Source organism: Tiliqua scincoides, chromosome 4 (assembly GCF_035046505.1).
Source record: "Tiliqua scincoides isolate rTilSci1 chromosome 4, rTilSci1.hap2, whole genome shotgun sequence".
Taxonomy (NCBI): domain Eukaryota; kingdom Metazoa; phylum Chordata; class Lepidosauria; order Squamata; family Scincidae; genus Tiliqua; species Tiliqua scincoides.
The window spans coordinates 195451857-195473033 of NC_089824.1; the positions used below are offsets into that span (position 1 = coordinate 195451857).

At 43.3% G+C, this 21177-nt stretch overlaps 1 protein-coding gene across 1 annotated transcript in view; it reads right to left on the minus strand.

Annotated features, from left to right (window-relative positions):
- The window catches only part of PTPRT (protein tyrosine phosphatase receptor type T), a 556684-nt gene that overhangs the window by 40332 nt on the left and 495175 nt on the right, over positions 1-21177 (minus strand). The window contains exons 21-22 of the mRNA XM_066624691.1: positions 14249-14436; positions 4048-4135 (exon numbers count right to left, since the gene is read on the minus strand). Of these exons, the coding sequence (XP_066480788.1) occupies positions 4048-4135; positions 14249-14436 (276 nt within the window). The remainder of the gene's footprint in view (positions 1-4047; positions 4136-14248; positions 14437-21177) is intronic.

Sequence of the window (21177 nt, forward strand, 5' to 3'; positions counted from 1 at the left end):
GTCCAAAGCTATCTCTGCTCCCTTATGAGGAAAGACTACAGTGTTTGAGGCACTTCATTCTAGATAAAAAGGCGTCGGGGGGGGGCATGATTGAGACATACAAACTTATGCAGGGGATGGATGCAGTGGATAGAGAGATGCTCTTTTCCCTCTCACACAACAGCAGAACTAGGGGACTTCTGCTAAAATTGAGTGTTGGGAGAGTTAGGACAGACAAAAGAAAATATTTCTTTACTTGGCGTGTAGTTAGTCTGTGGAACTCCTTGCCACAGGATATGGTGATGGCATCTGGCCTAGATACCTTTAAGAGGGGATTGGACAAATTTCTGGAGGAAAAGTCCATCACGGGTTACAAGCCATGATGTATATGTGCAACCTCCTGATTTTAGAAGCAGGCTGCCTCAGAACACCAGATGCAAAGGAGGACACCAAGATGCAGGTCTCTTGTTGTCTTGTGTGTTCCCTGAGGCATTTGGTGGGCCACTGTAAGATACAGGAAGCTGGACTAGATGGGGCTTTGACCTGATCCAGCAGGGCTCTTCTTATTTTCTTATGAGTGTGTGGAGCTCTGTATCAGGAAGGACAGAATCACTCTCTTCAATTTTAGAGGTAGTTCTACTTGGGCTGTAACAATGCACAGGGTGAAGCTTTAACTATGAGCCCTGAACAATCATAAAAGGTTAGTTCACACTGAGGTTGTGCTAGGATTCATGCTAGGATCACCAAATCTGGTGTCTAACAAGGCTTCTGTGCCTTAATAATCTCACAGGAGAAAAATATATATCAGAAATGTTGTATCTTCTTTAATAGTCATACACGAGCACGTGAAGCTGTATCTGTCAACCTTCTTTCTATGCAACCTTCTAATAAAGGCACAGCAGCTCTGTTTTGCAGGAAACCTGGCAGTTATCCCCTAGACCAGTGGTTCTCAAACTGGTGGGTTGCGATCCACCTGTTTGTGTAAAGGTTCCCCCATCCCTTTAAGGGGCGGGGGAAGGGAAGAGGCAGGAAAGTGATCCCCAGGATTGCATCTGTATGGGGGGGGGGGGCGAGAGGGAGTACTTTTCACTCGCGTTGTGTAGGCAGGGCTGCAGGAGGTGCAGGGAGCTCTGCACAGCCCTCCACAGTGCTCCCCAAGGCTTGGAACATTTGGAAAATGCGAATGCAAAGTACTTAAGTTTTGCAGGAAGTGCTTTGCGCCCACTTTTACTGAACGTTCCAAGACTCGGGGAGCACTGTGGAGGGCTCCCCACACCTCCTGCAACCTGCTGCAGCTCTGCCTACATAGCATGAGTGAAAATCACCCCCTCGCCCCCCCCCATACAGACGTGATCCTGGGGATCATGTCATTGCCCTAGCCCTCCCCCACAAAGACTTACTGAGGCAATAACGCTCTCTCAAAGTTTGAGAACCACTGCCCTAGACACCAAGTTCCTTTTCCTCTACCTTTAAGTACCTGAATTTCATTGCTGTCCCTATGTTTACTTTTTGTGGTCCATTATTTTCCAGCTGGCATTTGCAGATGACCTGTGCTACCTCAGAGCGAATACATAGCAAGGAAGACAAGTTAGTTCTTGCAATGATTTGACCAGAGATTTTGTGTTTGCCATTTACCTAAAACTGGGTGATAAATCTGTCCTTCAAGGCAGGATGCTTTCAGGAGTTAAGAACCGTAGTTAGAAATGCTCTTCAAATGCAATAGCTTCTGGTACGTATTAGACAGTGCAAACAAATGGTATGGGGAGATCAAATGAGAACCGATGTATCCATTTAGCCCCTTGGCACTTCCCGCCATGGGGAATCATGAAGGCTAACATTTCATTTTGGGTTCAGAGGCAGTGAGATGGTTTCTTTCCCTTTACTTCTACGAACAAATAGAAGTACATGTACCTGGGGACAGCGGCAATGTAGTGGCAGGCCTCTACTGAACATACACACATGCATAAGAACAAGGGTCGTGTAAGCTTCCAAGAGCTCCTTTTTTTGCCAATACAAAATGCTGGCAAGGGGAGGTAAAACATGCCACAAAATGGTAGCTAAGGGAGGTACAAAATGGGGGTTGTACTGCAATGTACAGTTCCGAGTTGATTTTACAACAATAAAACTTAGTACAATAGTGCACTCTGCTCAGTATTCCACCCAAGCTCAAAACATGACTGGACAAGTTTGAACTTGGATTGCCAGGAGCCAAAAAGTCAGATAAAAAAAAAAAATCAAATCATCAGTCATTCCGAAAGTGGCGGGTCGCGACCCACCATTGGGACCAAAACAAGTCACTTTCCTCTTAAGGGGAGTGATCCATTAATGGGTGTCCCAGTGGTGCTGCAGCGATCACAGGTGCATTTACACATACAGTGGTGCCTCGCAAGACGAAATTAATTCGTTCCGCGAGTCATTTCGTATTACGAAAATTTCGTCTTGCGAGGCATCACTGCAAACTGCAAACAAACCAAAAAAAAACTGCAAAAAAAAATTCGTCTTGCAAAGCACGGCCATAGAAAAATTCATCTTGCAAGTCACCAAAAAAATCGCAAAACGCTTTCGTCTTGCGAGTTTTTCGTTGCGCGAGGCATTCGTCTTGAGAGGCACCACTGTACCTTGGAGGACTGTGCAGCCCCCCCCCCCAGTGGGTCCTGGAGGCTCACAGCCCTCTCCGCGAGTCTCCGCTCTGCTGCAGCGGGCTCCGATTTGCAGTCAGAGCCCACTTCCGGTTTGGGTTCAGAGCTTCTGATACTGGAAGTGGGCTCCAACTGCAAATTCCACCCCCCCTATCCTAGTCCCTATCCCCACAAGCACTTACCCCAGGTTCTCAGACTCCAGGAGAGTTTGCGAACCACTGATCTAGGTGAAGTGGGGTGGATAGGTTAGGAGAATTTAGATGACAATCAGAGTTATGGGAGTGATCTTCTGCCTGTTCCTATATCAGAACGCATGAAGCAAGTCCCAGATGTCCATGGAAGGCTCTTTACACATTATAGGAAGAACTTCTGTACACAAATTCATTTTAGAAGTCAATTGGACTAGAACTCTGAAAATTGTATAGAGTACAGATTGAACCTATTGCAATATATGCATTGAAAATAATTTGTGAATAACTGTACACATGGGCATATCAACATCCGCACACATAATGTATGAGTGTTGAATGCCATATGTTAATAGGGCTTATACTCTGCAAAGGCAGGTTTCTTCATTTCTTCATTGTGAGGCGCTGTCTATAATGCAGGGGCTCTAAAACTTTCCAGGAGTTTGAGAATCGCTGGTAAGTGCTGGTGGGGTGGAAACTGGGAGAGGGCACCACGGTGGTGCCACAGTGAATACAGTGCCACGGGCAACCAGAGGCTTTCACCTTACCTGGGCGGGGGGGGTGTCTGCAAGCCTTGTAGAGGGTCTGGGAGGCCCACAGCCCCCCCCGTGGGTCTCCCCCAAGTGATTTATCACTCTGATTCGCAGGTCAGAGCAACTTCCAGTTTACTGGGCATGCACGCCGACTTGCAGATCAGAGTGATACGACGCTTGGGGGAAACCCACAGAGGGGGTCTCTCCTGAACCCTCTCCAAGGCTTGCAGACCTCCCCCAGGTAGGGTGACAAGGTTCTGGGTGCCCACGGTGCCGCGATCGCTGTGGCCCCACCGGGGCACTCATTCCTGGACCACTCCCCTTAAGGGGGAATGGCACTTTTTTACATCCTATGGTGGGTCGTGACCCACCACTTTGAGCACCAGTGCTGTACATGTGCATGTTAGAATAGGAACCTGTTACTGTGGTGTCACTCAACCCTCCCATATGTTTTTCTATAACACTTCTATAACTACTAAGAATAGTATCACAGATAAAAAATTGGGAGCATGAAGCAAAATGAGGAAAAGGAAGGAGAGCAACAAAGAAACTGCCCTTGAAGTTATTTAATATAAATGTTAAGAATGCTAGCTATTTTGTGCTCTTATCCCTTTTTTTCCATTTATACCCTCAGACATATCCCCCCCTCCCCACTGGATGCTTACAGAAACACACAGGAAGTTCAGTTCAGTTTGAATTTGCACCTACAGGAGATGATGTTGCCATATCTATTCTTATTGCGGTTTTCATCTTCTTTGGCTGTATCCCAAGATGCAGTCTGTCCCTCGGGTAAAGCCTGCAAAATAAACAACAGTGAAGTGTTTATGAAATAACCAGCGCCTTCAGGTGTTTTAGCATAACATGGGGGTTTTAAGAAAAAAAAGACAACATCTGATTTAGCACTCAGCCATGCCAACTGTTTTCTGCAAGGAGAGGGCATGTTTAATAATACAATGATGAAGAGACCATTAGCACCCTGTGGTTTATGTGGGCTCACAATTGCTATCACACTGCAATTGGAACTAAAAGAAGTATTTTGCTTCTGGCTTTGAAATCATCAGGAGTTTTGATGCACCATCTCTAGCAATGGAGCGTAGATGGTTTCTCTCATGCCCATGGGAAATCCCAGACAGCATGTACAGTATTTAAATTGAGGGCAGAGGCAGTGTTCCTTATGCCACAGTAATATAACTTGAGGAGTAAAGCCATCTCACAAACACCTGAACTACATGAATGTTCCATATGCAGTATTCATATATATTATGTCTGTGTATTGTATCTATTATTGAGAGCACAAATCAAAGTGCCAGCCTTGATATATAAATTCAGCTTGAGACCTCTTTAAATTACAGAACAGTTACAACTTTTACTCCATTTCCACCATAAATATACAACCCGTGGGCTAATTCTTTACCCACAAGGGCACAGAGACATTTTTAGCAGTTGGCTCACAAATGAAAGGAAAAAAAAAACTGCCGTTCTTTAGAGACAGGCTAAAATCTGAGCCACAGTTTATGGAATGGTTGCTGCTTTGGTCTTCAGAGATTTGGATTGCATTGAGTTCGGGGTGGGATTCAGTTCAATACAGAATTCCATATTATAATAGGCACTTTTATTCTGAGGTTTTGTTGGATTGTTCCATTCCAGGAAGAAAGAAATCTTTTTTGGGATTTGTTCACAGCCAACAGAACTGGGCCTGGGCAGGTGGGCCCTCTGATGGTCATGGAAACAGAGTTTCCTGTAATAATACCCACTGCTGTGCGGAATCCTTCTATGGCTGCACGGTGGCAGGGCAGGGTCTTCTGACATTTGGCAATGACATCACATGTCACTGCCAAACTGCACAGAGCTTGGCTTTGCACTGAGTGGCTGTGCAGCTCAGAGGGAACAGTGCAGGAGACCACAATCTGTGCTCAGTCAGGCCAATTACTGATACCACCCCATGACAAATGGTCTAAAACAGTGGTTCTCAAAATTTTTAGCACCAGGACCCACTTTTGAGAATGAGCCTCGCCTTCCCATGGAACGGCTCAGATGGGCAGACAACACAGTGGGCAGAGACAGCAGTGGCAAACGCATGGCAAGTGTAGTGTCCAGGGCTTTTGTCCCCCTGCCCCCGCCTCAGGTCCCCCACTGGACTGCAATCAAGTTGCTTTAACGAGTAGTTTTGCCACATCACAGATTACAAAGGGAAGAAAAGGTCAGGAAGAGCTACAGATGTTGCTCTTGGTAAAGAAGGAAAGCAGCTCTAAGGTCAAATTCTCACATGTATAAGCTAATGCAATGTAATAAGCAAATGGGCAGGATCTTTCATCACACATCAGTTTCCTTGTACAAAGAAAGTGCTACCTAATAGTAACTAATCTCTTGGATGTGAAAGGCTGGAAAAAAGCAGATGAAGGGAACTCATTTTCATCATTAAAGACAGAGATAACAGACACATTATGTGTACATTTGGTGTCTAGCTACAATAGATTGGACAGCAACTGTTACCCTGCACATGCCCGATCTTGTCTGATCTTGGAAGCTAAGCAGGGTCAGGCCTGGTTAATACTTGGATGGGAGACTGCCTAGGAATACTGGGTGCTGTAGGCTTATACCATAGTCTTTTGAGACCGAAGGTTGCCAACCATTTACAATAGATTGCCCCAAAAATGGAAGCAGTCATTTGGGATCTCATCATGTATTACTGACGTGAAAAACATTTCCCTGTTGTGTAATACTTGTACTAAGGAGGGTTAAAGGACTTCTCCAAAGGAAATGCCAGTAGAGCAGTTACCAGAATTCATTGCTCTGTTCATTAAGAACTTCATCAGAACAATGGAAGTTTGCTTTAATAGCGCATGATGCTTTCTTTGGCTGATGTGATGTGGATAATATTGAAATTAAATCAAAAGTGCTAATTACAGCATTCATCAAAGTTCCACACTGTGGCACCTTTTAGTAAGGGTCCAAAACACCTTTTCAGTTTAGCAGGTTGTTGTTTTGTTTTTGTTTTTTTCAATAGTATTACCAATGATCTCATTACCACTGAATTTATGGGAGGAATAAAAATACATCTTCAAGCAGCAGTCCAAGTTTCATTTATAATGCATAATTTCCTCAAAAATGGACAATGCAAAGTGCTCAGTGGGTTTTTTTTAAAATGAGTGAGAACAAAAAAGGAGTTTCAACACCTGAGATTCAGAAGAGCTTGATCCAATTCTGTGCAACTTTGTGCAAATCCCTTTGGATAACATTTTTTTAAAAATAATGTAGAATTCCATACACCTCAATATGCCCCCAATACAAATGATTTTACAAATAAAGCCTGAGACTACAGCTTGATACTCAAACAATCAGGATTTTAAGTCAAAGTGTGCAGTTTTCCGAAATACCAGTATAAAGTTAAAGCAATAATATAACATCAAGTTTTGTGACCATGATCAGATGCAGATACTCACTCTGCCCTATTCTCTGCACTTACTTTCAAGTACAGGATCCAGCTGTAAGTCCAAGTGGCTCAAATGCAAATATGCTAGCATAACGACATGTATTCTAGGCTAAGTGATATTTGAATTTTTGCCATACATAATTCTGAAAAATGGGGTAAGTTGTAAACAATAGAAATCTCAGGGCTGTATTTACTTTCAGATGTTCTACATCTCAGTTCCCTGTGCTTTCTGGCACAGTGCAGGAGGCAGGCACTTCAAACCAAAAGTAATTTCCTTGGAACTAAGGCTGAATTTACAAAAGCAGAACATAGTGAAAATCAGGTGGTAGAAATATCTGTAAAGTCAGTATTTTTGAATGCTACCAGAAAACTAGCAAAACAAGATATATGAGCGAACCTTTCTCCCTTCTATACTAATGTTCTTCTTCCGACAGGAACCTTTTCACACTGGAGAGAATTCAAAAAATAGTACTCTCAACCTCCAGCTTGAAGTGGCACAGTCCAAACTACCATAGGATTTTATTGCCTCATTCTGTTGTATTTATTTTTCAAATTTTTATACTGCCCTTTCTCCAAGGAGCTCAGGATACTGTAACTGGTTCCTTCCCTCTTTTGGTCCTTACAACAACTTTGTGCTGTAGGTATAAACCAGGCCTAACTCTTGCTGGTACCATTGGAAGGGCACCTAGGATTGTGGCCATAGGGTAGACTGAATTAATGAAATGCACTGAATCAGCTTGTCATTGAAAAGTAAAAACACCATGGTTTGGGTTTCACACAATTTTTCTTTGGCTTTAATAAAATAGGCACAGCAGATGCCAATTATAAAGTCAGAGGGTGGAAGCTACTCTCAGGTGGTGAGATTTTTAAATGGAGCAAACATTGAATATGTACTGTAGCTTTAAACATATGTGGATATTGTGGTGTGCAACCTTGAAAATAATATGGCCTTTCATTCAGAAGTACCAATGCCAGTCAATTTTTAATACATATTTCACAAAGCTGCTGCTGCTGCTAGAAACTGAGAATTAGAATCTAGATCTCACTTTAAGTAACTGTTTCTGAGGTTATCAGAGCTACAGTGTGTCGGGATTTCACAGGCCATTAACACTCCATAAGGCACCTTATTTATACTTTACAGGGCTGCTTAGCACATGTCATAATGTCCGTAGTGTCTGCAGGAGACCATGTTTATTAGCTACATAAGCTTGTAGTAGAAATGCACATTGGGTAAGCTTGTATCTTAAAATCTATTCGCAGATAGATTGTGTACATGCAGATATGCTTCTGCAAAGCCATATTCATGGGCATATTTATGGGCATGAACTTGCAGCCATAAAATTGTTTATGGGCATGAACTGGCCAGCGCTGGGCTAGCACGCGCGCTCGCCCGGCATTAGGGCCAGCAAACAGTGCGCACCGGCAGTAAGCTGAGCTCAGGATTGGGCTCTGAGTTTCCACTCAACTGACCCTGAAGCCAATTTACATAAACCCTGGATGGCATTGTAATATCAGGGGCAACCTCCTGATTTTAGAAGTGGGTTACCTCAGAATGCCAGATGCAAGGGATGGCACCTGGATGTGGGTCTCTTGTTGTCTTCTGTGCTTCCTGAGGCATTTGGTGGGCCACTGCGAGATACAGGAAGTTGGACTTGATGGACCTATGGCCTGATACAGGTTAAGTTAGGTGCAAAGGTATTTTCCAGTGAATCCTATTATTGGCCATTTATATGACATGGTGAATGTCCAGAATATTTATCACAGCTTCTTTCATTTGTCACTTCAGCTATCATACAGAGTACATGACTATTTTCAGTTTATAGATGCGAAATAGCAGTTGGGAGTATTTATGGACAAGCTTCCCTGGGCTCATTTCAGAACTGACTAATCTAAAATGAACTAGCTTAGGTATGATTCACAGTGACCTGTATGAACATGTTTTAAGATTGTGCCCATTCTGAACATGTTCTGCCCAGGTGGCATAAAGAATATGACACATCTTTGAAGCCTGCCTTCGCCACCCAGATCCACTCATAACTACCCAGACACTTGACAAATTCTGTAAGCCTCTCCAGATCCAACCCCGCCAATACCCACAATCCTGATATCTCACATAACTGGCAGAGGCAATTTATTTCCCAAGGTACTCGGTGCCCCCAATTCTTCTGCTTCCCGGTAAATGCCATAGAAGCCACTCTGCGTCTCCTTGCCTCTGTTAATAGGCAAGTTTTAGCGGAAAAGAGAAAGGGGCAGGTGTAGTGTTAGGGAGGGGTGAGGCTGGGAGCAGCATCATGTCAATTACAAGATGAGCCCATACTGTTACAATTGCTCCCCACTTCTGTTTCACCCCCCCACCCCGGCGCCACTTAGTTCTTTCCTTACCTCCACCGGCAGCCACTCCTTTGGATTCAGTACCAATGGGCCAGTGCAGGTCTTTCTGCTGGTGATGCTTGCTCCAGTCGCAAATGTGCTTTATGTTTGTGACACTCTAGGTCAGCACAGCAACTGCGCCGGCAATGACCAACAAATGGATTGCACTATGAGGGAACAATTCTATGCACACTTTCTTGGGAGTAAGCTCCATTGAACTCAGACTTACTTCTGAGTAGACATACATTAGATTGCACTGTAAAAGGACAAAGGGAGTGTATCTAAAAGTATATACCATCTGAAGTGAGCAGTCATGAACCCCATTGAATTGAGGCGATAAGACATGCCAGCTGAGAAACAGCTCCAATACTAATTTTCTATTCTGTCTGAAAACATGCATCTTAGAAAGTGTACATTCTCAGGGGAGAAATTGATTATTTATGACATTTCAGTGTATCCTTTATATCATTTTCAGACCCAGGATCCAACTTAAATACAAAACTGATACCTGAAAAACACTATTAATTGTTTACCATGTACACTACCCAACAAACTTGTAAAATGCCAGTGCTTTGTGACTGATACTCATACATGCAAACATACACACACACAAAGAGAAATATATAAAAAAATTATTGTTTACTCCTACCTGGCCTAGAATACTCAGTTTTGGTTCATATTCATAGCTGAAGATATTCTGATGACTAGTAAAAGTAGAACTTATCTGTGAATTCCTGTTCAGGGAACAAGAAGGGGGAACAAGAAGATATTCCCTTATCTTTCGGGAATATCCTTCCCCTTACCAGAAGGCAGGGCCAGATCAAGACATAGTGTCCTAGTAGGAGGGCATCTTTCAGCATTTGTCATGCCACTGCATAATAACATGGGCGGTTCAACATCTGATTCCCCTCCTTTTGCAATTTAACTACTACAGGTTGGACTACACTTATCCAAAGTGTTTGGAACCAGAAGTGTTTTGGATTTTTCCATATTTCAGAATACTTGCATATACATAATGAGAGATTCTGGGAATGTCTCAACACAAAATTAATTTATGTCTCATACACCCGTTATACACATAGCCTGAAGGTAATTTTATACAATATTTTTAAATAATTTTGTGCATGAATCAAGGTTTGTGCATGCAACACATGAAATTTTATTTCTTTAGGCAAAAAAGAAAAAAAAAAGTCATGTTGGCACTCAAAAAAGTTCAATATTTTGGAATATTCCGTGTTTCAGAATTCTGGATAAGGGATTCCCAACCTGCACTTTAAAGTAGCATTTAAATTGTGCAGTAAGGGATGCTATGGACATTTTGTTCTCTCATGTGAACATAAGAACATAAGAAGAGCTCAGCTGGATCAGGTCAAAGGCCCATCTAGTCCAGCTTCCTGTATCTCACAGTGGCCCACCAAATGTCCCAGGGAGCATACAAGACAACATACACAATCTTTGTCCCGGTGCCCTCCCCTGCATCTGGCAATCAGAGCCAACCTGCCTCTAAAATGTGATTATGCTGTAATGAGATGAGAAAAATGTGCATACATACTCTTCCCTGCATGATTTGACAGGCTGATCAGGCAGAATTGTCCAAGCCACCTCATGATAAATAAAAGTTTGCCAAGAACTACATTTTAAAACCATGAACTTCAGTGATTCTTTTTTGCCAGTCCCTTTACATATGAGTCATATAGATAGAGCCAGATTAAACAAGTAGCAAAAGTCGTATATGCTACAGGCTCTGACTTTTCAAGGCCCGCCCCCCCTCCCACTAAATGCTTGCAAGCTGTCTGGTGAAATCAGCACCTCACAATCTGGCAACCCTGTTGTTACATGTCAGGAGGAGCTGCATTACCATGCATTCCCCAATAAATATAGGTATGGGATTAAAATGGGCCACTTTATTGAATTACAACAAGAACCACGAGGCAAAATAGGGTAAACAATACCCATCCCAAGTGCGGGGTTCTAAGTGGGGGAAACGGCCCTAGCCGTCTATGTCCCCCAATCTCATAGGGCATCCACCCGACTCCAGGAGTAGCTCAATTGTTATTAAGCCTGCCTTTCACCATCACCCGAAGAGGGTAAGCCAGCCAAACTGCTATGCCTTCAGGTCACCCCTGCAAGGCCCCCAAGTTCAGACCAGGGGCTAGACAGCCTGCCTCCCCGAGCCGGTCAAGCATCTTGAGAGCGGTTCTGGTTCACCCCTGCCCTTGCTGACTTAGATTGGACACCAAGAAGGTCTTCTGCCTACCCACCCCACACTTCTACCGCCAATGACCAGGACGTTAAAGCGATATCTTGCAGACCCAAACGCGCTCCATAGCCAGTCTGAGGTAGGCAAAAACAAACACCATCCTGGTGCCAATCAGATGATGCTAAAAAAAATTCCTACCCGGTCCTCTGGAGAGCAACCAGCTAATCCCAGACTAGCTACAGGGCGGGCGGGCGGGGGTTGCTTCCAGGAACGGAACTGAGCCAGGTCTAGCGCCTGCGCGCTAGATCAAGCTCAGTTGTCCTGCCCCCTCAGGCCAGCCAGCCAATCAGCTGGCAGCAAAGCCCTGCTGCCGGCTGATAGGGGGTCAAACCTGGCAATCATTGCTAGCGTGCCATACAGGCACGCTAGCTGCCTTTCTGCATAATATGTAATCATTATGGATATCATTAATAACATGATATCTGGTTGTATACCAAATAAAAAATTGAATTAGTTTACTTGCAAGTAAATATTTTACTTGCATATATATTTCATATGGGGCTTCTTTTTAACATATGCTACAAGGCATACAATAGCTTAATCCAGCCCTGCATACAGAAAATCTTGCTCCCCTTATTTATCTCCTTACTTTTTTTCCCAGTAGTGTCCTATACTGTCCCAAGCTGTCTTGTATTATCCCCTCTATAAATTATTCAGCTGTTCACCCATAGGATTTGGTGCTTAGACTTCACCAAGCACAGTACTAAAAGCACTCACACATTTAAAGCATGATACAGTATTTTAGGTATATATTCACCATATTAAAGTGTTGCAAACCCTTCAATGATTGTAAAGAACAAAAGCAGCCTAGAAAGGATGCTCCTAACCCTCTCCCATACTCGGTATTATATTACAGATGTTATATCACATCTATGAACAATGATTATGAGGAACCAGTGCTTTCACTGTTTTCACAGTAACTGTTTTCTAGTTGTAACAAGGCTCTATGCTGTGATGTGCAGCAGCAGCTACCTGGGTGGAAAGAGTCTTCCTACACTTCCGTGACTTGTTGGCAGCAAGTTGTAAACTCTGCCATTAATAAGGGGGGAGAGAAAAACAAAACCTGCAGACAGGCAGGAAAGCTTTGTTTAACTGGAGACCTTCAAAGCAGCCACTCCAGTTGCTCATGATACTATCAAGAAATACAGTCCAAAAACTGCAGAACTTCAACTACTTCCATAAAGACCCAGAGATTAAGGACAGTCCCCAGGGTTGAGCCCTGATTACTTGGGGATATTAGCTTCCCTGCTGTCAGTTAACCTGGCCAGCCCAAGACCTCCTGATGCCTGAGGCTTTATGCCAAATGCTAATTTCCTCACCCACCCTCTGCTCCTCCCTCTCCTAAATGGTCTCACTCAGCACCCCTTTCCTCTCCTCCACATTTCTTCTTCGACTCAATCCTCCTTTTCAACCTAGTGAATGGAAGGAGAAAGAGGAGCAGGAGGCAGGTAGGCAGTGAGTCCCCCCCCCCCCGCACCAATCTGCTGATTGAGGACTGGTCTCATGGATGGGCTGGCCTTCAAAATACATTTGACTCAAATTGTTTGGGTGGTATGCATGGTGTGGCACCCAAAATCTGGAAGTGAAATGTCCTCCTTAAGTCCCTTCTCCCTTCACAAACTCTGACTTATTTTCCACTGAAAGGAAACACACACACACACACACACACACACACACACACACACACACACACGACTGCCAGGAACAGATTAAGAGGCAGTTCACACAACAGCCTCTGAAATAAACCCCACATGTTCAGAAGCCTCTGTGTCAGTGATCTTCAACCTTTAGGTAGGTAGGTAGATATGAGACTGGGGACCCAGCCTCTGATCCCCCCATCCCTCCTAGGACTCCATCTACCCATCCCCGCTCCCATTTTCCCCTACCTCTTGTGACTGCCCAACAACCTGTGAGATAGCAGCCTGAGCAGGGCCAGCCATAGGAGCTGTGGGGCAAGACAGCAAGAAGAGGCTGTGCAGGATTATATCAAGAACTCAGTTTTGATAAGGCAGTTCCATTATTGGATTAGATCCAAGTCCTCTCTTGCACAGGCGCTGAAAGGTTGCTGCAACCCCCCAAATGAGGCTTTGCGACCCCACTATGGTCATGACCCACAGGTTGAAGAACACTACTCTATGTACAAACATCCTCTGGACAACCATGGACCCCCCACCCCGGCCAAGGGCTGCCAAGCATTTACTCAGTCTTCACCCTTCCAAAGCTGCTGATGTCTTTTGGTAGAAGTTCCTTGTTCCCCTTTCTGAAAGTGGGATGAAAAGGAGTAATCCATCGGCAGTACTAGCAGCTGTAAGAACAGCTAGTTGCTACAGATACCTGGAAACTTCTGAACACATGGAGGTAGGTTGCGAAGATGCTACCTGAACCAGCTCTAAGTATGCATTCTTTCTACAGTGAGTATTGTAGGAGCACCAAGAACTGCCCCTATGAAACACTACATTAATTCAGTGAAACTGGCAAGACATTTACTGGGCAGCACCCATGGACCCTGATCCAGATGTCCATGTACGTTCTGCACTGCATCTGGGATTCCAATGAAAGCTGCAGCCCATTATGCATTCTTTGGTATGTAGGGAGATGACAGGAAACCCTTGCAGGAAGAAGAGCACTTGGCAGGGGCCTTTAGGTTTTCAGAAGCAGGACAATACGTATCACGTATAACAGAAAGAGGACTCACACAAGGATTCTGGAGTAAGTGGGGAAAAGTGAGCATACAAAAGAAGCCTCTTAAGCTGACAGGACACTCCTCCAGATTACCCCTGTGATTTGACCATAGCCTTTATTTCAATCTTAAACTCAGAATTCAAGTGAGTAAAGGTTACTCTCACCTCATACTCCTCTTTAAATCCATAGCCCTGTCCCCGTTTCATCTGAGTGATGTGCTGCAACAAGTCGGCCACGCGGATTGCTGGCTGGAACTGTCCCCTGGGATAGGACATTTCCACTGGGTCGCAGCCCCGATAGGGATGGGTCTGGATTGTCAGGGTCGGCTGAGTCATCTCCCCATGGCTACTGTCTGTTTTAAAGATAGGCAAAACAAACTTTCAGCTAGCTGTTATTTGTTTATTTGTTCTCTTCCCCCCATAGGTTAATCTCACCCCATGGGTGCAAGCAGCACATAGGAGGACAACTATATATGCCCAAAGCCACCCCAGAAAAACAAATCCACATTCACTGGGTTTTATGAGACAGTGGGGAAAAAAAACAGAAACAGCAAATTGCTAAACAGTCATAACATCAACAAGAGAAAATATGATTATTTGAGGCACATTAAATCAACAACGGAAGGCTCTACACACACCCTAGATTGGGACTCTTCCGCCGCTGAACAAATTCTCTTGCCCTTAATTGCTGGAAGAAGCAAGTAGGGCATCATTAAAATGTTCTTCATGGAGGGTAGGGGAAAAGAATGAACTGCAGTGACAGGACAGGAAAAAACTGCATTGGGCTCCAAGATAACTCAAGTACAATCTACTCCTAAGTGAATCTCCTTACTAATAAGATATTCTAGAGGGAATGGGATGACCCCTGCTGAGGCTCAGATGACATACATGTCATATGGGGACTTTTCAATGGTAGGCACAAGTATTTCTTCCTTGGTGGGCTTTGTAGTGCACCTTCCCCATCTGGTCTTCTAGGGATTGCTAAACACTTCCTGTTTACCTGGGCGTTTGAGGGAATATGAAGGGGCTGCTGCCTGCTTTCTTGGTTGCAGGTTTTTACTGCTGCTCTCCATTTGTTATTTTATGTACTTCTGATACTTCTTCTAAAATAAATTATTTTATTGGCTTTGTGATGCTTTATTAAATTAAATTGTTAACTGCCTTGAGGTCTTTGGATGAAAGGATACCTAGAAATTTAAACATTAAAAAATAAATAAACATAATTCTTTCTGGTATAATTGTGGTATAAAAATAATTGTATATGATGGTATTATTTTGATATAAAGATGATGCATTCTGGTATAACAACAGTATTTATATACTGCTTTATATACTGTATAATGTTTCATTGCCCAAGAAATATTAAAGCCACAGGTTCTGACATGGGGGCAGAAGCTGGGATCCCTTAACAACTGAACAGAGAGAAGTGGGTTGGATACGCAGGAATGCTCCACTTCTCCTAACCTGTTGTTATGCTGTACTCAAAGAAACAAATAACCATAATGCAAACAGTAATAGATGCTTTTTTAAAGGGATTCAGACCCGATCCAGAACCCGGCACACCGGCTTGCCACCGGTGGCGGAGATGTGAGTGGGGGTGTGGGGACAGATGTGGGGAAGCGTTCTGGGGTGCAGGAGGTGTGGGGAGGGCAGGGAGAGGGTGGGAATGAGGTGTGGCGGGGAGGGAGTGGGGCGGGAGAGGGTGGGATTGGCAGTACTCATATCCACTGGGATCCTGAGTCCCTTGTGTGGCCATGTGGCCTGACACGGGACTCCTCAATTCTGCGCTGGATCAAGAGTTGCCACAGAATTGAGTAGCCCCATTGAGGGGCTACTTCCCTTACCAAGGGGAAGGGGACAAATATCCCTTTCCTCTTAGGAGTTGCCGCAGGCTGCCTGGCATGCATTGGATACCACAGTAGCCATTTTGGCACCATGGCAGCCTTGTGTGCTGGACAACTCAGGATTGGACTGTCAGTCAGGAGGTTGTGCCTTATAGCCTTTCCATGCTATTTTTGCAGTGGATTTGATTCTGTACTTTTTTGTCCTTAAGAATGATCAAGTTCATTGAAGTCATGTGAGGACACCCCAAAGCTTTCCATAATTCCTTATAAGCTGATCACAGAGTAATGTTTGATTTTCTCCATTTCAGGGGAGGGGAAGGAACTCTTGGAAGGAGGGTTTGGAATGCTACCCTGAAAATCTCCAGTTGGGTAACTCAGTCATTGCATCCATTTATTTAAATTGCATAGTTATCCCTTTCTGTTCATTTGCAGGATTTGTTTTTTATGTTGCTTTCATATTCTGCTCTGCTGAAGAGAGGGGAAAGGATGAAGATGATGATGTAGGAAAACAAAAACAGAAACACAGGGCCTTAGGGACAAACTAGTTGTGTTGTAGGAGAGATGTGGAATATCTTCTAACAATTTTTTTTTTACTTTGTTGCAATCATAGAAAACCTTCTGAATTTTGGAACAATGGGGGGGGCACTACTTAACTCTTTCCTCATTGACCATTTTTCTACTCCAAGTCAACTTCCTTTCTCCCCACTTACCCAGGTGCTCTATTAATGGCCTAGCCAGTGGTTCCCAAACTTTTTCCAAGATGCCTTCTAAGGTGCATGGAGACTGTGTGCATCCTCTGCACACCTCAGAAGACCTCTTGGAGGTTTCTGAGAGGTAGTTCAGGTTTGATGAAAAAATCTCCCGGAATGCCTCCTGAGGCCCGAGGAGACTGCATGCAGCCTCCTCATGCCTTAGAGCACCTCCCACATGCCACCAGAAGGTGCTTCCAGTTGCGTCTGGGAAGTCAGGTGAGACTCTCCAGCACAGGAGCAGCACCCACGCTGAGTCAAATTCATGGATGTTGAACCTGGGAATAAGGAAGGTCCACTGTACTTCAAAATGACCTTTCCAGACTGAGTGAATGGGCAACCAAGGAACAAACAGAGCTCAATGTATTTAAGTAATACTGTTAATAATTAATAATTAATAAGTATAAAGCAGGGGTGCCCAAACCCCGGCCCTGGGGCCACTTGCGACCCTTGAAGACTCCCAATCCGACACTCAGGGAGCCCCCAGTCTCCAATGAGCCTCTGGCCCTCTGGAGACTTGCTGGAGCCCATGCTGGCCCGACGCAACTGATCTCAGCATGACGGCCAACTGTTCAACCTCTCATGTGAGCTGTGGGATGAGGGCTCCCTCCTCTGCTTGCTGTTTCACGTCTGTGATGCAGCAGTGGCAGCAAAGGAAAGGCTGGCCTTGCTTTGCACAAGATCTTTTATAGGTCTATTGCAAGACCTTCATTCATTCATATAAGTTCCATCTCTAATATATTCGTTTATATAAATTTATTCAAATTTTAAATGTAAATTAATTCTACTTTTCCCTGGCCCCCAACACAGTGTCAGATTGATGATGTGGCCCTCCTGCCAGAAAGTTTGGACATCCTTGGTATAAAGTGATGCACACTGGGGGAAAAGAATCCACACTTCACATATACACTGATGAGGTTTGAGCTGTTGGTGATAAAGAAAGAAAAACATCTTGAGATTGTTGTGGACCCAACATGGGTCAGATATTTATAAAGCCATTTCCATGTTATGTGTTAATAGAAAAGGGCTTGAAAATAAGACTGCTAATATTAAAATGCCCCTATTCAAATCTAGGATGTAATCACATTCAGTATACTGTGTACAGTTCTGGTCCTCAAGAAGGATATTGTAGAGTAGAAAAAGCTACAAAAGAGAGCAAGCAAAATAATTCAGGGGGTTGGACCACCTTATTTGTGAGGGAAAATCACAACCATTTGGGGCTTTTAGGTTAGAAAAAAAGTTGATTACAGAGAGCTGGTGGGTTACTGTGGAAAACAGAATGCTAGATTAAGTGAGCCTTTGGTCTGATCCAGATAAGCTTTTCTTATATTCAGAAAATAATGTAAGAACCTTGAACAAAGATTTTCAAGGCATATTAATTCTCCAAGATGAATTTACTTTCCTGATGCATCTTTTCTCTCTCCATTTCTTATTAACTCCTTTAATAAAAGGGTTCCATTTCTATGGTGGACTTTCCCAATGGGCATACTATGCCTAATTTTCTACCATTTGGTTTAATACAAACACTTTTCATAACTGGGTCTCTGAGGACTCATGCCTGTAGAAGACCCAATTAAAGAATTTACAAGGTCTCCTTCCAACAGAGAGATGTAAAAAGTAATGCTCAGGCTTACAAGAGAACATTCAGACCCTGAAATTCATCATATCAAATGAATCAGCAACATCAGATATAACTATTTACTTTCCATGCTCAGAACAAATTATGCCTGGGGATTTATTTTTGTTACTTTCCCTAGAGTTCCTTTATCAGAAATCAATGGAAGATTTTTCCTATAGGCCTATACTTTGTCTACATGAGCATCTCACCAGAGCAGTGGAAATTTATGGCATGCCTGAATAGGAACAGGAGGCCTATAGCCTGACTCTGATATCGATCAATTTTAGTATATGTGCTGCCAAAGCGAGCACGACTCTGATATAGAAATACATCTATAGACCTACCCACCTCTGCAGTTAGTTAGTTAGTTAGTTAGTTAGTTAGTTAGTTAGTTAGTTAGTTAGTTAGTTAGTTAGTTAGTTAGTTAGAAGTAAAATCTCCTCAGGGCATATTAATTCACTCAAGAGTGAAATTCCTTTGTGCACTAACTTGTGAGCTTAGGCACCAATCCTGACTAACTCCCCTAATGCCGAAGCAGCTGCACCAATAGGGCACGTGCTGCATCACAGAGGCTTCCTCAAGGTAAGGAACATTCCTTTGCAATAGCTCTTCTTTAATCTATGCCAGCTATTTAGCTATATTAGCTGGCATATATTAGCTATTTAGCTGGCATAAGTCTGAGGAGAGTAAGGGAGAGGGAAGGGAGATAGGATCCTAGGGCATGGTAGTGCCTCCAGGAACCACTCCTTCCTCCCCCATTCTGCCTCCCACCCTCCCATTCCCAAAAGCTCCCCCGTTCCTGCCCCTTCCTGCCCCATTCCTCCCATCTCCCACATCAACTGCACTCCCATGGGTAGCCAGCAGGTGCGGGTTGCTGACGCCATTTACGACAGCAGAATAATGTTCTACTGTCATAAATAATTAATTAGAATCAAGCTGTTAGGTAAGTTATATCTCAATCTTAGTTGCCAGTCCTATGATGAATTTGTGCTTCTGCCTATACCCCGTATAATAGGCAGTCTGAAGTTTTGACGTCAGTCCCTCTTTTATAATGCGATATTTGAGCTTGTGGAGCAACAGTAATAAATTGTGATGGTGATTCCTGTGATTAATTCAACCAGAAATTATTTTCAGGTTTTACCTGACACCTTAACATCTTGATAGTATTAATTAAAGAATATAAATGTTGCTGTTGTAATGTGGAAAATGCAGCACTTAGGCATATGATGTTGTCTTGCTTATAAATATGACTTTTCTCGGAAGAACTCATTAAGAGTATTCATGTAATATTGCAACGATCATTGATATACATTTGAACAAATTGCTTATAGATTATAACTGCAATTGGACATATTTATGGATAGTTGGAAGCCATTTTTAATATACAGGTTGTGTCTCAGCATCTGCGGGGAATCTGTTCCCAGAACCCCCATGGATGATGAAAATTGCATTAAATGAAATCCATTTGAAAAAAAAAATCCCTTTACTCAGCGCTTTAAACATTTCTGCCCAGACCACAGGTGTACACATTTGATCCCTGTTGTGTATATGCAACATTGAGCAGAAATGGCTTAAAAATAGCCTCACTTACCATTGTAATGTGGAAGAGCAGCAGCAGGCAAGAAGGCAAACAGTCAAGCAAGCAAGCAATCATGAAATCTGGCAATCTTTCTCCAGGGGCTTAGAACAGCTTAGATGCAGTTCACTCCCAGGCAAGCTACCCCTCCCTTCCTCCTGAATCCCGCAAAAGAATGCAAAGCAGAAGTTATTGTCACCTCTGCTTTGCATTCTCTTTGCATGCTTCAGGGGGAAGGGAGGGGTTGCTCGCCTGGAACTGAAACTAAGCTGCTCTAAGCCCTTGGAGAGAGATTGATTGATTGACTGTCTGCCTGCTGCTGCTGTCTGGCTCTCCTGCAGTACAATGGTGAGTCTATTTTTTAACCACTGAGTAAAGAGATATTTTTCCTTTAATTTAAAGGGCACTTCTCATCACGTTGAGAGAAAATTGCAGGTTTAAAAATCCACAGATAATTAGTTTATACCTGTATATGTGTAGTGCATGTACTATCTATGGATTTGGCTTATCGTGTAGATTCCTATAAATTTATCTCTGTATAACTTTTTTGTGGATGTCAAAGTATGTAGCATTGCTGATATGTACATATAGTTCTTTTTCTTTTTTCTTCCTTCTCTTTTTTCTCCACATTTCATAATTTCATTGTATTTTTTTCTCCTTACTAATAAAAGGCAAGGGGAAAAGTTTCAAAATTAACTGAAATTCTCATTCAAATTGCTCAATGAATTCTGACATTCTATATCAGTAATTTTCAGCCTTTCTCATCTCACAGCACACTGACAAGGTACTAAAATTGCCAAGGTACACCATTGGATTTTGACAACTGACAAGGCACACCATGCTGCTGGTAGGGGGCTCGCATCCCCCAATGGCCCTACAAATAAATGACCCTCCCCAAAACTCCTGCAGCACACCTGCAGACCATTCATGGCACAGCAGTGTGCCACAGCAGTGGTTGAAAATGGCTGTTCTATATTACCTGGTTTTCTTTTTTGAGATGGAACTGATACATTAAGGGACACTCCACTGTTTTTTTTTTTTTAATTTCTTTGTTTTGTGCAGTGCAATGTCCATGCACTGTTTCAGTTCATTTCTGTCTTCTCTCCTCTAATTTATCAATGTGACTGTGCATATTGAGAAGACATTGCAAAAAAGCAACCATGAGTGATTGTATGTTCTTTTGCATGATGTACAATACTAGTATGGAGTTTCAGTAGTGCATAGGAACACATGTGTATGTATCACTAAAAAACCACACATAAAAAATCTTGCTGCATTCACTCATAGGACCAGATAAAAATGGTGAT